Source organism: Phodopus roborovskii, unplaced genomic scaffold (genome assembly GCF_943737965.1).
Source record: "Phodopus roborovskii unplaced genomic scaffold, PHOROB, whole genome shotgun sequence".
Lineage (NCBI taxonomy): Eukaryota > Metazoa > Chordata > Mammalia > Rodentia > Cricetidae > Phodopus > Phodopus roborovskii.
This window is the reverse complement of record NW_026126619.1, coordinates 5,293,492-5,314,504: the sequence shown is the minus strand read 5'-3', so window position 1 is coordinate 5,314,504 and position 21,013 is coordinate 5,293,492. Positions and strand designations below refer to the sequence as shown.

General features: G+C 43.1%; 1 protein-coding gene across 2 annotated transcripts in view; it reads left to right on the top strand.

The window, feature by feature from the left end:
* Nucleotides 1–19,486, top strand: part of Syt1 (synaptotagmin 1) — a 181,593-nt gene extending 162,107 nt beyond the window's left edge. For both annotated transcript variants that reach the window (XM_051206399.1, XM_051206398.1), the window contains exons 7-8: nt 15,475–15,608; nt 19,258–19,486. In XM_051206399.1, coding sequence (XP_051062356.1) covers nt 15,475–15,608; nt 19,258–19,464 — 341 coding nt within the window. In that variant the 3' untranslated portion in view covers nt 19,465–19,486. The remainder of the gene's footprint in view (nt 1–15,474; nt 15,609–19,257) is intronic.
* The last annotated feature ends 1,527 nt before the right edge of the window (nt 19,487–21,013 follow it).

The window sequence follows — 21,013 nt, the reverse complement described above, 5'->3', positions numbered from 1 at the left end:
ACACTCTTTCTTAAATTTGTCACTACCTATCTAGGCAGCACAGCCAGAGACAAGAAGTAGGGGTAGTTACCTCTCCCTGCACTTCTACCAACGTGTGGAGCTTTAGGTTCACATTAGAAGCCCCTAACACCTAGCAGATTCCTGAGGCCAACGGTTCACGCTGTGACCCTTTAATATAGTTCCTTATGTTGTGGTGACCCCCCCCAACCATAAAATTATCTTTCTGCTGCTTCATAACTGTAATTTTGCTGCTGTTATGAACTGTAATGTAAATATGTGCTATTCAGGATATCTGTTGTGTAATTCCCCAAAAGGGGTCACAACCCCATAGTTTGGGAGCCAATGCCTGAAGCTTAACCTAAACAGTAAAGGAGACATATGTGTTTTCAGATCCTTCAGTATCAGGTGAAGCATCCCCTGTAAAAGCTCCTCCTGGGAAACCATTCCTAACTCAGATAACAAAGATACAGTTTGCCAAGTGCTGTGCTCACAAGAAAATCCAGGCAGCCCTAGCTTGTACGTCCTGTGTTACTGTTCCACCTCTAAAGTCATTTCCCCGTTCCAGGCATGGGATGCTGGAATGCCTTGAAAGCTGGTTACTGTGATGACATCCAGTGCTGTGATGGCCTCTTTAGAGGAGTTTCTGAATCATCAGAAAAATAAGTAACCACAGAGACGGCCTTGAAGAAGAATCGTGCCCCCTTCTCTGAAAAGGTGTCTACAAACCAATGCCATAGATGTAGACAGTTGTGGGATGTAGATTTGTCCATAATTAGGATCAGCTGGGGTTTCTGTGAAATGGTAAGGTAAGCCTGTAAAAGCAAAGTAGGTGGTAGAAACACCAGACATCAGCACTGAGGTGTTTCTCATCCTCCCACAGGCTGACATGTGTGGCCATTGGCTTAGAACAGTAACGTGTCTCTTTCATTTATAGCTTTTTTCCTTGGCTCACCTCTGCTGAGGTAGGAGTTTTCTGGAGAAGCTGAGCGTGATTGACAGGTGATGGGTAAGGACTGGTTTTCACAAACTGGCCATTAATAACCCAAAGCAAAGGAGAGTTGCTCAGTAATCAAAGATCTACAGTCTGTCCTCTACTTGGTCTCCATTTTTCTATAAAACATGTTTATGTGACTGTATGCAGACATGGCCTTTGAAATTTCTAAGTGTTTTCCATTTATCATTGTCCCAATCTTTATAGAGATTGATGCTTCTCGAATGCTGCCCTTTTGTTCTTTTGAGGATGTTGCTGGCACTGCTTTACTGGGCGCTTGTAAAAATCCCCATGCAAAAAGATAGATCTTGATTGTGTTTAAAGAAATAGCAAGTAACAGTATGAGCCATGTGTTACCAAAATAGGTTGTGGATTCCATAAACTGTTGACTTCCGCGTGCTTCTGTCGGGGTTGAGTAGGAAGAGTTTTACCAAAAATGCCTTAATAATGCTGGTTGCATATGGCCTTTGACTCATTTATATTATTTCTTAAAAGAGGCATTAAGAACCCCCCAATGCTTTCCCATGTAATCAGAGCCCATAAATGGCAATTTCTCTTAGAACATTGTGCCTACCCTCTTATTCATTTATTCAATAAAGGTTTTTTAACTACCACTCTGCAGCGGCCTTCAGATTAAGTACCAAGTTGTGTTTGTTTGAAGTGTGTTTACATGCAGCGCGGCAGGGTAAGAATTAGCCCTTTTGAAAGCAGATTTGGAATCCTAATCACCCAGAATCTTTCTGGACAAGATTCAAAGTCAGGCCTCTCTGCCTCTGCCCAACAATTCCACTCAATTAATTCGCTCAGCACTCTCTTAGATTTGTCAAGGCAAGCAGAGCTTGTTGGAGAGTCCTCCCTCTTTGTCTAGTCCTCACTCCTAGGGATGGCAGTGTGAGCACTTAGCCCTAGCAACCCTTCCCATCCTGAAGCTAAACGGGGAAGAACGTGTACAGAGTGTTCTAACCCTGGCTACACCACCGTTATTTAAAAAAAAAAAAAGCAAACATTCCTCAGCCTTTTATTAGACAATTTGCTTTACAAATAGGGACAATCTTCTGTGCAATATGGCAGCTTTATTCCTTCTTCAAAAGGCTGCCAGTGATACCGTGTAAACCATTAACACTATCTGTTTTGGATGCTATACGATGGTTTTCATGTAATGTGATAACCTTACATAGAGCTGTGCATTCAACCAACAAGAAAAGGAAGAGACAGAGTCGTGAAAAAGAACAGAAAAGGAAAGTTCATCACAAGAATTCTCTAGAAAGTCTAGTTGAGAATATTAACTCCCTACAATTATCTGGCCAGTAATTTTTATCAAGTTCTGGTTTAGCCTATGATAGTAGCTGCTAAATATTTCTAGTGTGCATCTCAGAGAAGGAGCCATTAGACAAAACGTTTGTTTCCACCAACTCCCATTAGGCATCTTTTCTGTGTCCAGAGAGAAAGCTGTTCGTCTGAGATTTCAGACACAGCTCTGCCAGTTAGGGTTAGGGTTAGGGCCAGGGGTTAGGGTCAGGGGTTAGGGTCAGGGGTTAGGGTTAGGGTCAGGGGTTAGAGTTAGGGTTAGGGTTAGGGTTAGGGACCCTCACAAGTCCCACACAAATGCATGGGCAGATGCTGGTTTTTATGGGGGAAATTATAGAAGGTGGTGCTAAATTGGAATGAGCAGTCACAACAATTCCATGAAGAAATGGTGTTAGAAATGATCATAATTAAAGATGTGTTGGGTGGATGCAGAAGACAGAGGACCCCAGGAAGACGTGTTCCACATGTCAGAGAGATGACTTGGGAGCAGAGGAAGTAGAGCCTGGACAGCCTGGCAGAGGCTCCCCATTTGTATATATAAACCTTGCTAGAGTGCATACTGGAGCTCCCGTTAGAAGAAACGAAACCAGATAGGACCCCCGAGTGAACTCCATCCATGTCCCTGGTTCCATTGGAAACTCTGTAGGCTATGAAAAGTCTAATATAAAACTGGATTCCCTGATCATTAAAATACTTATTTGTTAAGATATGAAAATAGAAAATGCTTAAAACTTCCAACCACTTGCATTGGTTGTTTTCATGTTGTGTTTGATAAATTCTGGATACCATATAGAATTCCATTTCACTGAAACTGCCTGGAAGTCCGTGAGCTTCCCATGCACAAAAAAAAAAAAAAAAAAAAAAAAAAAAAAAAAAATCACTTTAAGGCAGTCATAGATTTTCATTATGAGTCAGAAGGAAAGGGAAAAAACAAGTTCAGAGGAAGACATCCAACCAGTGACACCCTTTCCTCTTCACGTAAGCATAAACGCAGGCCAAACGTCACTGTGTTCACATTTGATGGTACTACGCATCTGTGTGTTGAAGGGGAAAATATGAAAGCTAATGGTTTTGCAGTTAGCAAAACAAAAAGCTAGCTCTCATTACCCAGCCTACTTATTTAGACTCCCTATGTGTATACTTTCAAATTCAGTTTATTTCTGTTGAGTGAATGGAGTCTACCATCTTGGGATTCCTCTCACAGTTCTGGCTAGATAAATCGTTTACAAGGAAATGCGGTCTTAGGTTATCTCTTCTACCAAGGATTTATTGCTGTGGGATATTTTGATTGCACTCTGACACTCCCAAAGCTGCCAGTAAAGTTAACTTTGAATCAGAGGGCAGAGCTAGCTACTAGCTGACCAAAATTAACCATAGAGGTTTTGGAGGATTGGGGACATATAGAGAGACACAGGAAGTAGTAGGATTCTTGCCCCCCCCTTTTTGCCTTTTTTTAAATTAATTTTTTTTTTACATTCCAATTCTAGTTCCCCTCTCTTCTCTCCTTCTGCCCCCTCCCACCTCTCATCTAGGACCTCCCCTAGAAAGTCTACTAAGTCTGTCCCATCATCTTGTGAGGCAGGACCAAGGCACCTCTCCATCCCCATACCCCTGTGTCTAGGCTGGGCAAGGTATCTCTCCATATAGAATGGGCTCCACTAAGTCAGTTTGTACATTAGTGTCAGATCTTGGACCCACTGCCAGTGGCCTCATGCACTGTCCCAGCCACACCATTGTCATCCTAAGTGAGGTAACCCAAAGACAAATATAGTGTGTTCTCATTCATAAGTGGATACCAGACATGAAGCAAAAGATACCCAACCTAAAATCCACAACCCCAGAAAAGCTCTCTTCTAGAAACAGATGGAAGCATTTGCAGAAATCCACAACTAACCATTGGCCCAAGCTCCTGGAGTACAATCTAAGTGAGGGAGGAGCGAGAATTTGAACAAAGGAGTCAAGACCGCGATGGGGAAACCCACAGAGTCAGCTGGCCTGAGCTAGTGAGAGGTCACTGACTCAGGTCTGACAAAGGGGGAACCTTGGCCCTTTTTAATTGAGGAAGGAGAGAGAGAGAGGAGGTCACAGGTCGCTTCTCTGATCATTTAGGTTCTTACCCCAGTATCTAACTCCCGAGCTTTTATTGATAAAGTATAATTAGATAAACGTTTCAATTTATGTCTTCTCAGCTACACAGCCAACACTTTAAAGGACAAACTTAACACCATAGTTTTTTGCAGTTCCTGGGTATTTTCTTTTTATTGATACGTGTGTCGCTCAGGAAAAGCTTTCTTGTGTATTGTGTGGCGGGCTCACCTCAAGCCCAGGAACATAGATCTGAACAAGTCATACACTAAACAGCAATCCCTGCAGCACAGCAGGCAGCGAGTGAGTGGGTGAGTAAGTAGATGAACCCTGTACCACAAAATCCAGGTGGAAATACCAAGGAAACTTGAATTATTTAAACTACCTTAGCCCCAAAGTCATCACGGTAACAGATGCTGGCCTAATAGAATGCCTCTGGTTCAAGAGAATGGAAAATGAATAAGGCCAGCCCCTAGCAACCAATCTTCCAGGCCATCCCTACAGCCTGGGTAAGTGATTCTGGAATCTCACCAAGAACTAATCTATTTCATAGGAACTGATTTTTCTTTATTTTTTTTATTTTTATTTTCTTTTTCCTGAGACAGGTTTCTCTTTGTAGCCCTGACTGTCATGGAACGCACTCTGTAGAGTGGGCTAGCCTCCAACTCAGAGATCTGCCTGCCTTTGCCTCCCAAGTGCTAGTATTAAGGGCAGCTCAACTTTTCTAAATAAGAAATTGAACGACCCCTCCGTCCTGTTTCTCAGGCACTTGGCTTCTCACAGAATCTTAAAACCCTAAGATATAAACGTTCAAAAAAGAATCACTGCTGTAGTTTTTACTAAGATCTGAAACATTGTGTGGTGATTGGATTTAGTCACAAATTTGCTTCACAGGAAGCAATAAAATTACCACAGAATGGTATTTCTCCGTGTCACTTCCCTTTATCTGGTATCCAGTACTGTACTGGAGCCTTGACTTGTTTTTCTCCTTCTCATATTTTGAGGAAACTGGTGCGTGAAGGTAGAAGCTACCTTCATGGTGAGAAGAGTCCTAGCCAATTTCAGAGTCATGCAGCTTTTCGAAAGAGAATCATACTTAGTCATTGATGGAGCAGATGAAATCTCTCTCGGGAAGGACAGCATTCAAAAAAAAAAAAAAACAAAACAAAAAAAACAACTTAGCAATAGGCCAACCTGGTGGCAATTCTTTTTGAACAAGACATGTATTATTCATACTGAGAAGCCTCAAAGTAGAGTTGGAATATATGAGCTATCGGCAAGACTACAAATCTTCTGTGTGTGTTTGTGCGCTCAACACATGCTTGAATATTTTATTTTTATTCTGCGTATACATTTGTCTGTGTGAGGGTGTTGGATCCCCTGAAACTGGAGTTACAGACAGTTGTGAGCGGCCATGTGGGTGCTGGGAATTGAACCTGAGTCCTCTGGAAGAGCAGCCAGTGCTCTTTACCACTGAGCCATCTCTCCAGGCCCTATGAATCTTTTTTAATGACCCTTTTTCTAATGAGGGGAAAAAAAAAACTGCATTGTTCATCATCCTGCTTTTATGGCCACTGGACTCAGAAAGGTCCCATAGAGCACAAAGAGAGAGTGTAGAGAAAGCAACTCCTCAGAACATACAAGCTAGGACCTGATCCACTAGCTAAGCGCAGCAGTCATTACCTCGCCCCCTGCAAGGTTTGCCCAGATCTGCAGCAAGTTCTAGAAACTTCAGAAGCCTTTCCAGATCCTTCCCTCAGCTATTCCAAAGGCATCTCAGTCCATAAACTGCCTCGTGCATACATGACAGAGTTTTAGAAAGTGTGTGGCTATTTTGAAGCAGGCACATGCAGAATAGGAAGTTAGCGCCGAATGGTGCTTGTTAATCCATTATAAGAGTTAGATGATCAGGGCTGGAGAGATGGTTCAGCCATTAAAGGCTAGGCTCACAACCAAAACCAAAAATATAAGAATTAGATGACCAGGCGGTGGTGGCACACGCCTTTAATCCCAGCACTCAGGAGGTAGGTGCCAAAAGATCTCTGTAGAGGTAGTTCTGTCTCACCTGGTCCCACAGCATTTGGTCCCAAATAAACACACAGAGGCTCATATTAATTATAAACTGTCCAGCCAATGGCTCAGGCTTCTTATTGGCTAGCTCTTTCTTAATTACTAACCCATTTCTATTAAAGTATATATTGCCACAAGGCTGTGGCTTGCCCATAATGCTCCATTATGTTACTCCTTCCATGGCTACGTGGTGTCTCCCTGCTCCTTCCCTGCCTCTCCTCTTCCCAGAATTCTCCTAGTCTGGTAGCCCACCTATACTTCCTGCCTGGCTACTGGCCAATCAGCATTCATTCATCAACCAATAAGCGAAACATACATTCACAGCATACAGAAGGAAGGACATCCCCCATCAGATCTCTGTGAGTTTGAGATCTCTGTGGTCTATACAGAGAAACCCTGTCCCAAAAAACCAAGAGGAAGAAGAAAAAAATAAATAATTAGATGACTGTTGGATAAAAACCTGTAACAGCATCAACCCCACTTAGGCATAGGGTACATGAGGATACCTCTGTTCTCAACAGTTTCCATTTACTTTTTGCACTAGAAGCACAAGTAGCATCCATTTGTCAAATTGCATACACTTAAAAACCTAGCACTGTCGCCAAGCAGCCAAATCACCCATGCATTTGGGAATGTCTAGTATTTTTCATCGTGGTATCTCACTAAGGGCCTTTCCCTCTGCTATGAAAGACCAAGCTGAAGTCTCCCCAGGATGGGATGTTTCCAGTCTGGTGTTTTGTTTTCCTTTCTGAATCATGTGACCATTTCCCTGCGGGGGATTTTGTTTGTCAGCTCATACCAACAGTTTGTCCTTGCTCATTCCACCGAGCTTTTTGTAGCCATCCAGAAAGCATCGAGTATAATTACTACCTTATCCACTCATGAGAGATTTCCCTAAGCACACGAGAAATAAGCTTGAGTTAGAGTTGAAAAAGTCATCTATAAAAACTGATGAGGAAAAACAAACAACCCAGCTCATTCCAACATAATACACTCCTTCCTCTCCCCGGAGTGAAGCTCAATGTGCACACAGCTCTTTAGTTTCTCATTACACACCCCACCCGTGGAAAATCTTCTCCGGCCAGCTCCTCTCTCTCTCTCTCTCTCTCTCTCTCTCTCTCTCTCTCTCTCTCTCTCTCTCTCTCTCTCTCTCTCCATTCTTCCCTGTCTTCCTCTTTGTGTCTGTGCATTCCCACGTTGTTATTCAGGAAGCTTGAAGTCACATTAAAAAATAAAAAAAAAAAAAGACTAGATGATCCTCAAAATGATAGGTGGAATTTGGGGGTTTCCACCACCATTGTTTAAAAAGAAAATGCCTTCCGTTTAATTCATGATCAGCATCGTGCCTTTCTGCTTTTTGTCTCTTCGAAGCATGCTGCCACCATTAATGAACTACCTCATCAGAAGAGGGTTGGCTTTCTCTGTGGTAGTCACTTACATAATGTTGTTTTCGCCTGGTAAGCACTTCACTTAACCATTGTAAATTCATTTTTTAAATTGTATGCTCACTTGGAAAATTTCCCCAGAATATTTTTTAATATTACAACCTTGCTATAGTGTTGCAGGAAGCATTTTGGTCTGCACAGACATTTGAAACTATAGACACACATCAACTCTTTTATATAGCCTTTACCAAATGCTTATAAATTATTTGTAAAGATTCCCTCCAGTAAACTGTAAGTAACAGAACTAAAAATTGTTAGTTCTTTGAACCTGATGACTATTTAATTATTTGCATACTGTTAAACAATTGCCTTACTGATATTTTAAACCTCATCTTTTCTGTTGTGATCTATCCTGTGTATTAGAGGATATTTATAAGAATCCCCCTCCCTAAATTTCCATAGCAACCCCCCTTTTCTCTGTGGTGACATGAGAAATGTATCGAGATGATGCCAGAAGGTCCCTGCATTGAGAACCATAGTTTAGGGGATACACTGTGGAAGTTGATATCATCACCTCTAAGAATCAGGAGGTAGGTAGTTAACCAGCCAGAGTGTCACAGAAGACTTAGAGGAAATGAGTGTGACTGGGTAAAATGGTTCCCCCTTTAAACTTCAGGAGCTTATTACTCAAAAATAAGTAGGGAAAGGGTTTCAGGGGACACTCACTATGCCTGCCACAGAGGCCCACTTCTAGACTTTTCTATCTTATAAAGCCAATAGGGACCTTCTGATTTGAACCATTTAGAAATTCTGGTTCAGTCACTGGAGCCCTAACTGATATAATCATCACTTTCTTCATCCAGTAATGCAAGCTAAATTCACTGAACATTATCCACAGAACAAAGGATAAAAGGAATACTATCTGAGGATGCTCAGAAGCTGGGTGCCAACTCAGAAGGCATTAAACAAAGTAGCTGCAACGAGGCCAAGTCTCACTGAGAGAAGTCTTTGAAATAGAAGGCCATGGTCACCAGGGCCCATGGTCACTGTGGTAGTAAAGAAAGAAGACAGTGTCATTATGCAAAATTGTCAGAATTAAACGGCAGGCATCCTGCATTATTCGGCTTTGAAGTGCCACTTTCTAGTCCTCATTGTAAATACACAAAGCCTTTAGTGGCTCCTTTATATCTCATTGCTTACAGCCAACTGTTTGGCAATTATATTTCTATGAAGTTAGTACAAATTGACACTAGAATCTGCCTCAGGGAAGAAAGGGTTGGAAAGGCCCTAGGGCTTTAAAAAGGTAGAATATAGGCTAGTAATGGAGACATTCCAATCTTATGAGTAGTTGTCCTTCATCACTTAAGATACAATTCTTCATTCAGAAACATGTTTGCTGGGCGGTGGTGGCGCACGCCTTTAATCCCACTTGGAAGGCAGAGGCAGGCAGATCTTTGTGAGTTCCGGACCAGCCTGGTCTACAAGAGCTAGTTCCAGGACAGGATTCAGAGCCACAGAGAGACCCTGTCTCGAAAAGTTTTTATGTTATTGAAGTAGCACAAATGTTCTCTAATACCAGAGAAGCAGAAAGATACGAAAGAAAAGGCCACAGGCAAAGAGGATCTGCTCAAAGCTGCTGGTTGAGAAGGTGCCAATTGTTCATTCTCTAGAAATGAACATTCAGGAAAATCTTCAGGGGCAAAGAGGGAAGGGGCATCGAAGGCTAGAACAAGAATCTCAAAGCCATGGCTATCGCTGAGCGTCAGGCAGGGCGTGAGAGACAAAGCAAATGATACGATGGACCAGACATACCCTGGCAGGGTTTGGATGTGATGTTGCTAAAGATTCTTAATGGGTGGTGTGGTCACCTGATGTAGCTTTAGCAACCACGGGAAGGATCCCTTGAGATCAGCAACTACAGAAGGACTTTCTGGTCTCAAGCGGTGGCGATGGGCTAGGAGGGGCTGACCAAAGGGAAACATGGTGGAATCTTAACAGGTCGTGAACAGTAGAAGGAACCCTGGAGGTTAGGGGAGAGAGTTCATGTATGAGATGTCCAAATGTGTCGACATTTTAGCTGGCTTCAAAATCTACAAAGGTTAAATAGTTCTAACTCCTACTGTCCAGGATCATCCATGAAAGCATTCGGCTTAGGTCTCTAACTTTACCTTCCCAACCTGGGTAATTTATTTCAAGAATAGGAGAAAACCTTGCAAGATGCTAAATTTGTTTTCTGTCTTGCACTTCAAGATCACCCCCTAAAGCAGCAATATTCTTTGATGGCATTCATGATTAAAGTCTTCACAAGTCAACCCTTGGCTTAGAGAAGGCTTAGCACTCAGGAGTTTTCTCTATAACGAATGGGGCAGAAAAAACTATCCAGCCTGGGGGCAGGAAGAAAGCGTTACTGAGGAATCAAGCTGCCAAGGCCATCTATGGGGAGTGGGACAAAGCAAGCAGATTGCGCATCACAGCCAGCAGGGTGGGGCTCTGAGTTGGCCCACTCTGTTCAGATTGATGGAGAACTAGGTTTCCTTCCCAAAGGTAGCTGGCCTTTGGGGCAAGGTTGGATTAAGGGGGTTCTTAGAGGACTAATGGACGTTCCTTGAGAACTGAAACTGCCTTTCTAGTTAACAGAAACCTGTAGGCTTGTTTACCTGGTAGCAATGCTGCTTACCCGGTCAGAGTCCTTCTGTGTAGGACAATGTCAACAGCCCTGCCATTTTGGGGGAAGGGCGGCTTTGGACCTGACAATCCCACTTCTGCAGCAAATGAGACTTTTTCCTGCTTGCTGGGTATGGGCACCAGGTCAGTAGAGTGAGCTAGGGGTGAGTTTGGGTCATAGAAACCTGCCTTAGCTGTCACTTGCCCCAACCCATCAACAATAATATGTGCCAGCCTGATGTTAAAACATTTTCTGGGTGTTTGATCCTGTAACTCTATGATTAGCTATTATCATGTCCCCCAGTCTGCAGTTGGGGGAAACAAGACACCAAAAATGCTCAGTACCTTCTGTAAGACCACACAGCTGTGAGGGGCAGGGCCAAGATCCAAGTTAGTCTAGTTTCAGCGTCTGTACTTATCAACACTATACTCAACTTTCTGCCAGGCATACCACAAAGGCAGCAAATTTAGAGGGATTCTTGAGGGCAAAGAAATCAGACATCCTGAGGCATTTCCTCACAGGGATTATTGTAGTATAAAATGAAATGATATAATTTTAAAGGATGGATGGATGGGTGGATGGATGGAATAGGTTTATGGAAAACATAAATTACACTTCAAGTCTTAATGTCTTATTAACGGTTTAAGCCTTTTAAAACCATTCTCAGCTCATATTTTAGCCAGTTTCAATAGTTTTACCATAGAGCCTAAAAAGTACAGATATCACTGTGATTTTTGGTTGGCATGCTCGGTGTTCTTTTGCTTTATTTTTGTTAAAAGAACTCGACCTTTTTAAGGCTTTCTTTCTATTTGAAGATCAGCATAACCACACTTAGGAGAATGGAGAGAACATCAGCCTTTTTCAAAAGATCAGTTTCTTGAAGATTGGAGAAGCCACTCAGGGTGCTTATCTGGCATGCCTAAAACCCTCGATAAACACACACACACCTACCTTAAAAGCACCTTGACTCTTATCCTCATACCTTGTTTGATAAAAACAGAAACTCTTCAAGAGATGGTTGCTTTATTACTTTTCTGTTACCCCTATGAAAAAAAAATGATCACCAAGTCCATGTCTTGAAACAACACACATGTATTTTTGTATAGTTGTATAGAGAAACCTCATACTCATTTAGAGAGGAGGAAAAATAAGTAGAATAGACCTGCTGTATGATGTGGTAACTGTAGTAAGTAAGCATTCTTGAAAATCTCCAAGACAGTACTTAGCAAGTGTTCTCATCATGAAAAGTATGTGAACAAAGCCTGTTTGTTAGCCCAGTTTAGCCATTCCACAATGTACAAGCATTTAAAAAGTCATATTCCACATGATAAATAAATACAATTTCTTCTTGATATTTTGTTTTTTTGAGACAAAACAAGATTTCTTTGTGTAACCTTGGCTGTCCTATAACTAGCTCTGGTCTCGAACAGGCTGGCCGCAAACTCACAGAGACCCGCCTGCCTCTGCCTCCTGAGTGCTAGGATTAAAGGCATGTACAGTCACTGCCACTGTATTTGCAATTTCTATGGCCCAGTGTAAAATATTAACAAAGAAGTTTAACACAACCCTCAATGGGCTCAAGCCCACCCGTGGGCAGGGTTGTCCTTCTTGGAGGCTCTAGAGAAAAAGACACTCCTTGTCCCTGTTTGGTTTTTGTGTCATTTCTAAATTTTTCCTTCTAGCAGTCGCTCACATACCTGAGCTGTGGTCCCTTCTTTCTTCAAAGCAAGGCATGATAGTGTATTCTTGTAATGCGAACACTTGAGAGACTGTGGCAGAAGTTGAAGGCCAGCCTGAGCTATGGAGTGAGTTCCAGGCTAGCCTGTCTCAAATATAAATAAAATAACCCAGCACACTGGCCTATGCCCACCCTTCTTCTTTTATTCCTTTTCTTTCTGATCATAACCAGGAAAAGTTCTCAGCATTTTTAAGGACTTATGAAAAGTCCTTAAAAGTTTCCCTTCTGGAAACACCAGGCTGGCCTCATTTGAATGTTCTTGCTTTAAGCACATTTGCCATGAAGTGTATTTACAGTTCTCAAGATTAGAATGTCACGTCTTTGGAGGAGGTATTATTCTGCCTACCATAATTGTGATCATCAGGCACACAAGCTTTAATTTGGCGTATTAAAAGGGCTTTCTATGGGCTCTAGGAATAGGATTCAGATTACCAGTGTTCCCTGATGCTCATCTCCAGCCTCTCGGTTTTGTTTAAATTGCAGCCAAAGATCATTAGAAACCAGAGACCAGAGAAAAAGGCCTTCCTTCCTACCCAAGCCTTAAGAGAAATAGACTAGTATTTTAAAATAGAAATTAAACAAACGGCATGCCATGTCTCTCAGGCCTGTGCCTACTTGGGTGGCGGCAGGCGATTATTAGATGTTGCTGAAGAAGGGTTGTCAGTATTCAGATGAGGAAGATGTCCATGAGTGCTTGCTGCTGGGAACTGGAGGACTGCAGGGACACAGAGTGCCTTGGCGGGGGGGGGGGGGGGGGGGGAGTCCAGTTTCATTGCTTGCGTATTTCCCCACACTATTTACACGCTTCCCAAACCCCAAGGGATGTCCCAACACCCTGTGTCCAGCTGTAGAACTAGAGTCTAGCTGTAGAACTCAAGAAAAGCCACATTATTAAGTCCCATTACAGCCTATTGTATCATTTCCATAGCACTGGATCTTAGGACCCAATCAATCAGCAGGACTATGATGCCACCGTGACACTGGGAGTTTACAAGGACTTGCTTTTTCCAATGACCCTTAAAACAGCACAGACTAAATCATACAGAGGCCTGCTTTGCAGGAGAGCGGTGCTCTTTGCTTTCAAAAATCTGCATGTCTATCCTCAAAGCAGAGGTGTGACTCACCACACTAAATCTTCCTATTTAGGGATCTCAGCAAGGAGCCAGGGAAATAAGATCAAGGCTTTGCCTCCTTACAGTCTCTGGTGAGATAAAGGAGGGGTTAGGGCCACCTGCAGAGAGGTCAGAATTCAGGACAAAACCTCAGTGTGGGAAGGGGAGGCAGAGGACACTTGGGAACAGTCTGGAGCAGAAAGTCCAGGAGGCTGGAGAAAATGGAGAGACAGTCTAAGTAAGACTCCAGACAGCAGGGTCACAAAAAATGAGCCTTGCCTGGGTGCAGCACTGAGAAAGGAAATCCCCAAACTACTTATGTCTAAGCATGTAAGCTTTGGGGCGGCAGACCACAGGACCGAGAAAACCCGCACGGCGAAGCCCTAAATACATTCTCCTTGTTCATTTGACCAAAAAAAAAAAAAAAAAAAAAAAAAAAAAGTGACTGTGGGAGGTAACATGCACAAGTGCCTCCCCTAAAAAACCTTTATTATGTGTCAGACTGTTGCAGTGAAGATGAATGGTCAGTATAACAGAGAGCTGAGTACGGGCAAGTGTTGGGTTCTGTTCCTCCCCCCTCCCATCTCAGGTCCAGTGCACCCTCCGCAGAGGCCTCCCGAGCAGTGTTCCGACTTTATCATGTACTCTGCCCTTGCTGCTGTTTTCCGTCAATCTTGCCTCGGCTCCTTGTTCCATGCTCATCAACTTCTAATTTCACACAAATCCCCTTTCTCTAAAAGCTTACTATTGCCCGGAAAGTCTGAGATCCCATCACTAAGACAGAGATCTGTTGTGTTCAGTGTTGCTTCTATCTACTGATCGGCATCAACTTATTACTGATAGTAATAAAAGGTCCTAACCCATCTTTGCCACACAACCAGCGTTGGCTGTGTGAATAAATAAATGAATGAAGTGGACCCTTTGTCCCCTCCATCTGCCAAGCTTTATTCCTGTCGAGTAGCAAGCAACAGCTAAGCCTTCTGCCAGCTCATAAAACCCAACTGTTAAGTTCTCAGAAACTTTACATGCCAGTTGTTAAACTGTTTGTGGCTTCAAGCCGGCCATGGTGAGCACACTTACACCACCCAGATCTGCAAATGCTACGGGTCAAGGACATCCCTCCCCCACCCCAAGAAGTGGTTTCCCAGCATACCACAGCCCTTCCCTTTCAGTGTGAGTGGGAAGTTCAGCCAGCATAGGCAATAAGCCTGCCGCAGAGCTTGCTTGAAACCTCTCAGTGAAAGGTCCTCGCCATTTTACAACGTATTAAATAAATGCTATGCAATCACTCCCCTGTTGGGGCTTCGTCCTTTTCTCAGCTAACTCTGATCTAAAACATGTGACTCTGGCAGGCTCAGATGGTAAAGGTACCCGCTGCCAAACCTGATGACCTGAGTTTGATCCCAAGGACCCCATGTGGTAGGGGACAGACTCCCACAAAGTGTCCTTTGGTCTCCATGCGCGCATTGTGGCATGCACCCCACAATCATACACACAAAATGTGGCTTTTTCCTTTAGGCCAACACTGAGACTGACTTACCCTGAGTTTTGAATGCTCCGCCTAGGTTAGGCTCATCTCTGGCTAGCTCTTTTAATTTAAATTAACCTGTTTCTCTTTATGTACCTTTTGCCTCGGGGTTTATTACCTTTCTTACTTCTGTCCATCTTACTCTCCCTGCTGCTCTGTGTCTGACTGGTGGCTGCCTGGCTTCTGGCTCCAGGCACATCCCTCTCTTTCTCCCTCTCCTCCTTCTCTCCTTCCCCTTCTTTAGAGCCTAAATTCATCCTCCTGTTTATTCTCTTTGCCTGCCAGCCTCTTCCATCCCTCTTCTGCCTAGCTCCTGGCTATTCAACTTTTTATTAGACCAATCAGGTGCCTGAGGCAGGCAGCACATCTTTACGTAATTAAACCCATGCACATCCTTACGTCGTTAAACAAATGCAGCATAAACAAATGTAACACACCTTTATGCAGGTTGAGTAACTTTCCAAAGCATAAACAAATGTAACACAGCTTTACATAGTTTAAATATTCCACACACACACACTCACAAAATAATGTAATAAAATACTGTAAGCAAAACACGCATCTGATCTCCTAAAACTCCCCCGTTTTTCAGATCCTTATGTGAAGATTCATCTCATGCAGAATGGCAAGAGGCTGAAGAAGAAGAAGACAACCATTAAGAAGAACACGCTTAACCCCTACTACAACGAGTCCTTCAGCTTCGAAGTTCCTTTCGAGCAGATCCAGGTAATGTCAGACACGCGTTTGTCCTTCCATTCAATTTCATGCCTTCAGATCATGTCAGCCACAAAGCAAAGACCCCCGCGAGTCATCAGTGCCCGCGCCTTCATTAAAACTGCCCCATGTACATTTGATGCCTGAACTCCGTCCACCAGCCGGGACATAATAAAGCTACACAGCATGAGAGATGCTGTTGCATCAACTGGACTGGCTAGCTGCCTTCTGCCCAGCGGAAATAAGGTGGAAAATAGAAAACCAACAGAACCGCTTAGCTTTGTCAATAAGTCTGCCTACGGGATCCAAAAGCCAAGAGAGAATGAACTTGCCTATTTGCTCCCAGGCTACAATAAGCAACCCGCTTCTGAAGAGCAAAATAACCAGCCCCTCACCTTCTAACATTAGCCCGTGGTTTGCAGATAAGCTAGCTCACATACATTTCCACATGATAGAAAATGGTATGCAGTCACTCAGTCAGTAGTCTAAACCGTGAGCACTTTGGCCCTTCTGGCAAACGCTTGCTTGGAACATCAATTTTCTATCAGAATTTATTTCCCAGTTATCTGCTCAGTGACCTTTCTGAGTTCCGAGACCTTATCCCTACGGAAACTAACACCTCCAGGCATTTTGTTTCTAATTCCACGACAATACAGAGCAAGGTATTAAGATGAAAAAAAACCTTATAAGCGTACTCCTTTGGACTACAGTCCCATTCCTATAAAAACGTATTTCACCTCTGAATTTCGGGAAGCACAAATATATTGAGAGGAAGGCATATGAGAAACAAAACAGAAGCTGTGATCCTGGGGTGGCCCTTCAGAGGAGAGACGGCCTGAGCCTGGCATGCGTCAGACTGGGCCGAGGAATAGCAGGCCTACACTGGTTACTGGTGTCACCTGCCTTCACCGCTCCTACAGACTGGGTTTTTCTTCCTTTTTTTTTTTAAATCCAAGAATGCTGTTTTCTCCAAGTCAATGGTTCTCGGCCTTCCTTATGCTTTAACACAGTTCCTCGTGTTGTGACTCCCCCCCAACCATAAAACAATTTTTGTTTCTGCTCCCTGTCACTTTGCTACTGTTATGAATCATACATGTAAATATCTCTGTTTTTTAATCATCTTAGGCAACACCTGTGAAAGGGTTGTTTGACCCCCCCATAAGGTTATGACCCACAGGTTGAGAATCACTGCCCTAATGACCACAGTGTCTTAACTGCTAACAAAGGAGATTATAAGATTATGGGCCTGTCTTCTGTCTTTCTCAATCCCCATGAAACATTTTGTGATGGAAGCAAATTATGCTAATTTCTGAAAACATGCAAAAAAAAAAAAAATCTTGGTCACCACCATCAAAAACTGCAGAAATAACCACACAGGGCAACTGCAGAATAATAGAGCTATTGGGAGTCCTAATCAATTGATTCCTCGGTAGCATAATCAAGTCTGTCCTAACTCCGAAAACACTCATTATGTTTCCACTAGATGTCCCCATGCTGGTCCCTGCATGACGACTGTATCACAGAGCATTTGCTTGGGACAAGATGATCTAAGAATCGAGGCCACAAATACAATCTTCCCCTTGCTACCAAACACTACCTAGTAAATAGGTCATTCGTTTATTTTATTTATCTGTGGTGCTGGGTGATGAACCAACTACTGCTGAGCCATATCCCCAGCCTAGGAAGAGAATTTTCTTAATACTGGCATCATGGCAAATCTGCACACAGAAGATGGCGCTACATTTTGCCTTCTAAATTTCACATTCAAAAGTGATTTGAGGGCCCTGTGAGATGGCTAAGTGGATAAAGAACACTCTCTGCCAAGCATGGTAATCTGGGATTGATGTTCAGGACCCATGTGATGGGAGGGGGGAACCATCTCTTGCAAGTTGTCCTCTCCATATATGCAGTGCAGTGCACATGCCAGCACACACACACACACACACACACACACACACACACACACACACACACACACACAGGGAATAGATAAATGTAATAAGAAAATTGCCTTTTAAAAAGGCAGTAGTTGTAAATTTTGCTTTACTTGGGGGAGGGGGTGCAGGGTGGATGCAAAGGGACAGGGAAATGAATGAGATGGAGATACGTGAAATAAAAAACACACAGAATTCAGAGAAAGAAAAAAAAAAGTAGTAGCTGTTTTTGCCATTGGAAAAACATATCTCAGTGGCATCTCACAAGCAGGGTGCCTGTATCCTGAGAATCGAAGCTCACCAGTTCTGGAACTCAGTGGGTCTTCATTTGGGCCTGGTTTTTATCACTATATTTTTCTTCCCTTTAACGCTGAACACAAATTAACATAGCTACTTTATCTTAATCCTTTATCTTCATATCCATTGTCTAAATCAGAGCCATCACAGATTCTGGCTAAGCAAATTCATTGACTGGGGAATAGAACTGAGCTGCTCTTTAGAGAGTATGTCTTCTGTGCTGTAATAATATGAATTTGGTTTCATTGATTCAGCCAGTCCAATAGAGGGAGTTATTAAATAAACCCTCGCAATCTGATAGAGTCCCAGGGAAGTCATGTGTGTCCTAAAGTGGCATCCATTTAATGTCAATGCCAGATACACTGTAGTTACTGATCCATGTTCATTAAGAGAATCTTACTCAGGAGAAAAGCATATTTTATTTCGTTCCTTTTTAAAAAGATTTCTACTGTATTGTCACTCACTGTTCATGGTCACAATTACATGACTAGGCCAAATGCTTTTAGTTTTACATAAAATGCTGGCTGTCACCTCTTGAGATGACATCATAATGATTACTCAGAAAGTCTTATTGAGAATAAGAGCAATGCTGGGCTGTGGTAGCACATGGCTTTAATCCCAGCCCTCGAGAGGCAAAGGCAAGCGGATCTCTGTGAGTTCCAGGCCAGCCTGGTCTACAGAGCGAGTTCCAGGACATCCAGGACAGCTACACAGAGAAACCCTGTCTTGGAAAAACCATAGCAAAGAACATTGGCACCAGCAAAAGAGAATGGCAGAGCCCTCGTGGATGAGACCTGTGTAGCAGTGACACAGTCTTCCATGGTTGGTTTGTAGCATAGAGTCTCGAGCCCAACTCCCTCATTCCCTTTGTGATCTCAGACGGGTTACAAAACCCCTGTCAGCTTCCGGTACTTTTCTCTGTGCAATGGAGTTGTTAATAGGATGTACTGAGAGAAGTAACTGAATTATTTCTTCTGTAAAGTTATAAAGATAATATTAAACATAAAAATTAGTACGTATGTACTATGCCTACCACCAGGCATGATGACACAGAGCTGTAATCCCAACACCTGTGGGGGTGGGGTAGAGACAGGGAGATCGGGAGTTCAAAGTCATCCTCAGCTACTTAGTGAGCTTGAAGCCAGTCTGAGTTACCTGAGACCCTCCCTCTACCACACACACACACACACACACACACACACACACACACACACACACACACACACAGAGAAAGATAATAAGGTAGTAAGTGACAGTTGTGACAGCTGGGACATCTAACACTGGGCGGAAGTTCCCAGTCGAGTGCTTCCAGCCTCAGCCTGGAATGGATTCTCCGTCGTCCCTCAGCCCCCCAGGGAAACTCTGTGTGTGTCCCAGGCCTTGTCTCTAGGGCTGTCTGACACTTGTGCATCTCTTGTGTCCTCTTTCAGAAAGTGCAGGTGGTGGTAACTGTTTTGGACTATGACAAGATTGGCAAGAACGACGCCATTGGCAAAGTCTTCGTGGGCTACAACAGCACCGGCGCAGAGCTGCGACACTGGTCAGACATGCTGGCCAACCCGCGGCGACCCATCGCCCAGTGGCACACTCTGCAGGTGGAGGAGGAGGTCGATGCCATGCTGGCTGTCAAGAAGTAAAGGGACGGGGGAGCCTTCCTGCATTTGCCCACATAGTGCTCTTTAGCCAGTATCTGTAAATACCTCAGTAATGTGGGTCCTTTCCGTTTCCAGCCATGCATTCCTCACACAATTCAGTGGTACTTCAGATCCCGTTTTTTGATTTGCACAAATTTAAGTGTAGAGCGCCCCCCACGCCCTTCATTATACCACTGCCCTCCAAATCTTCTTTTAAGCAATATGATGTGTAGATAGAGCATGACTGAAATTATGTATTGTATCACACACACCGTTGTATATACCAGTATGCTAAAGATTTATTTCTAGTTTGTGTATTTGTATGTTGTAAGCGTTTCCTAATCTGTGTATATCTAGATGTTTTTAATAAGATGTTCTATTTTAAACTATGTAAATCGACTGAGATATAGGAGAGCTGATAATATATTATATGGTAAATATAGTATCGTCTGCATTCCAGCAACAATATCAACTTGAAAGGCACTAGTACAGTTCAACTGATATCTTAAAGGACAACTTAAACCCGAGCTTTCTCTTGAATCATTGGAGTACCGAGATCCGCTCACACCATATCTCCTTCTGTGGGCAAACCCAATTTTGTAGAATTCTTTCACAGGCAAATAGCATGGCCTGAGCAGCATCCAGGCTGACCTCAAGGAAGCAAAGCCACAACCCAGAGTCGCATCTGTCTGTATGTCTCTGCAAAGCTAAGACCATGGCTTCACGCTTCCATTCAGGGAAGCGATGAGCAGGAGTGAGTTCTGATGATTGCATCTAAAGTCGCACCGCCAGGCTGTTTCCTGTGTGTATGTGCGTACGCAAGTGTGAGAGGATGTGTGTGTTATGTGTGGTGCATGCCTTTGTTTGGGGTTAGGGTGGGTGGGGGAGGAGCTGAGAGAAGTCAGCATTTGTGAACTATTGCCTGACTATTTAAACAGCAAATCGTAGCTCTCCATTACCACATTTATATAAAACGTGCAACCTGTGACTTCCGACCCAGATTTCACCCCAGTGATGATTCCAAAAGGTATGCACGTGAGACTTTGTAACGAAATATTTTATTACGCAAAACCAGATGAGAAGGAATGCAGAATATTTTTAACACGGCAATCTGTGCTTATTACACACAAAAAAATAACTTTGTGGTAAACAGACAGTATTGTAATCCCGTCAAAAGATGAAAAACAACAAACAATTAGCCATAGTTCTGAATGCACTTCGATTAAAGCCAAAACAGACAGCTAGTGATCTTTTTATATGCTCTTTTTACTTAAGTTTTAATTTGTCCTTTAAAGGAGAAACAAAAGCAAGAGCAAGTTCTAGTGAACTGAAGCAACCTCTTATGTACACTAGATGCTTGATGCAGGAGTGGTTTTTCAATGTTTTCAATGTTGCTCTGTAGTAAATAGCACTATTCTGAAGCTACTAGTCATTCCATAAGAGTCTTAAGGATTGCTCTGTGTAACACTGTGACTGCCCTGTGTGCTTAGACACGTAGTTTCCTCAGTGGATAGCACTCAACTTAATTCCGTAGTGATATTGTAACGATACT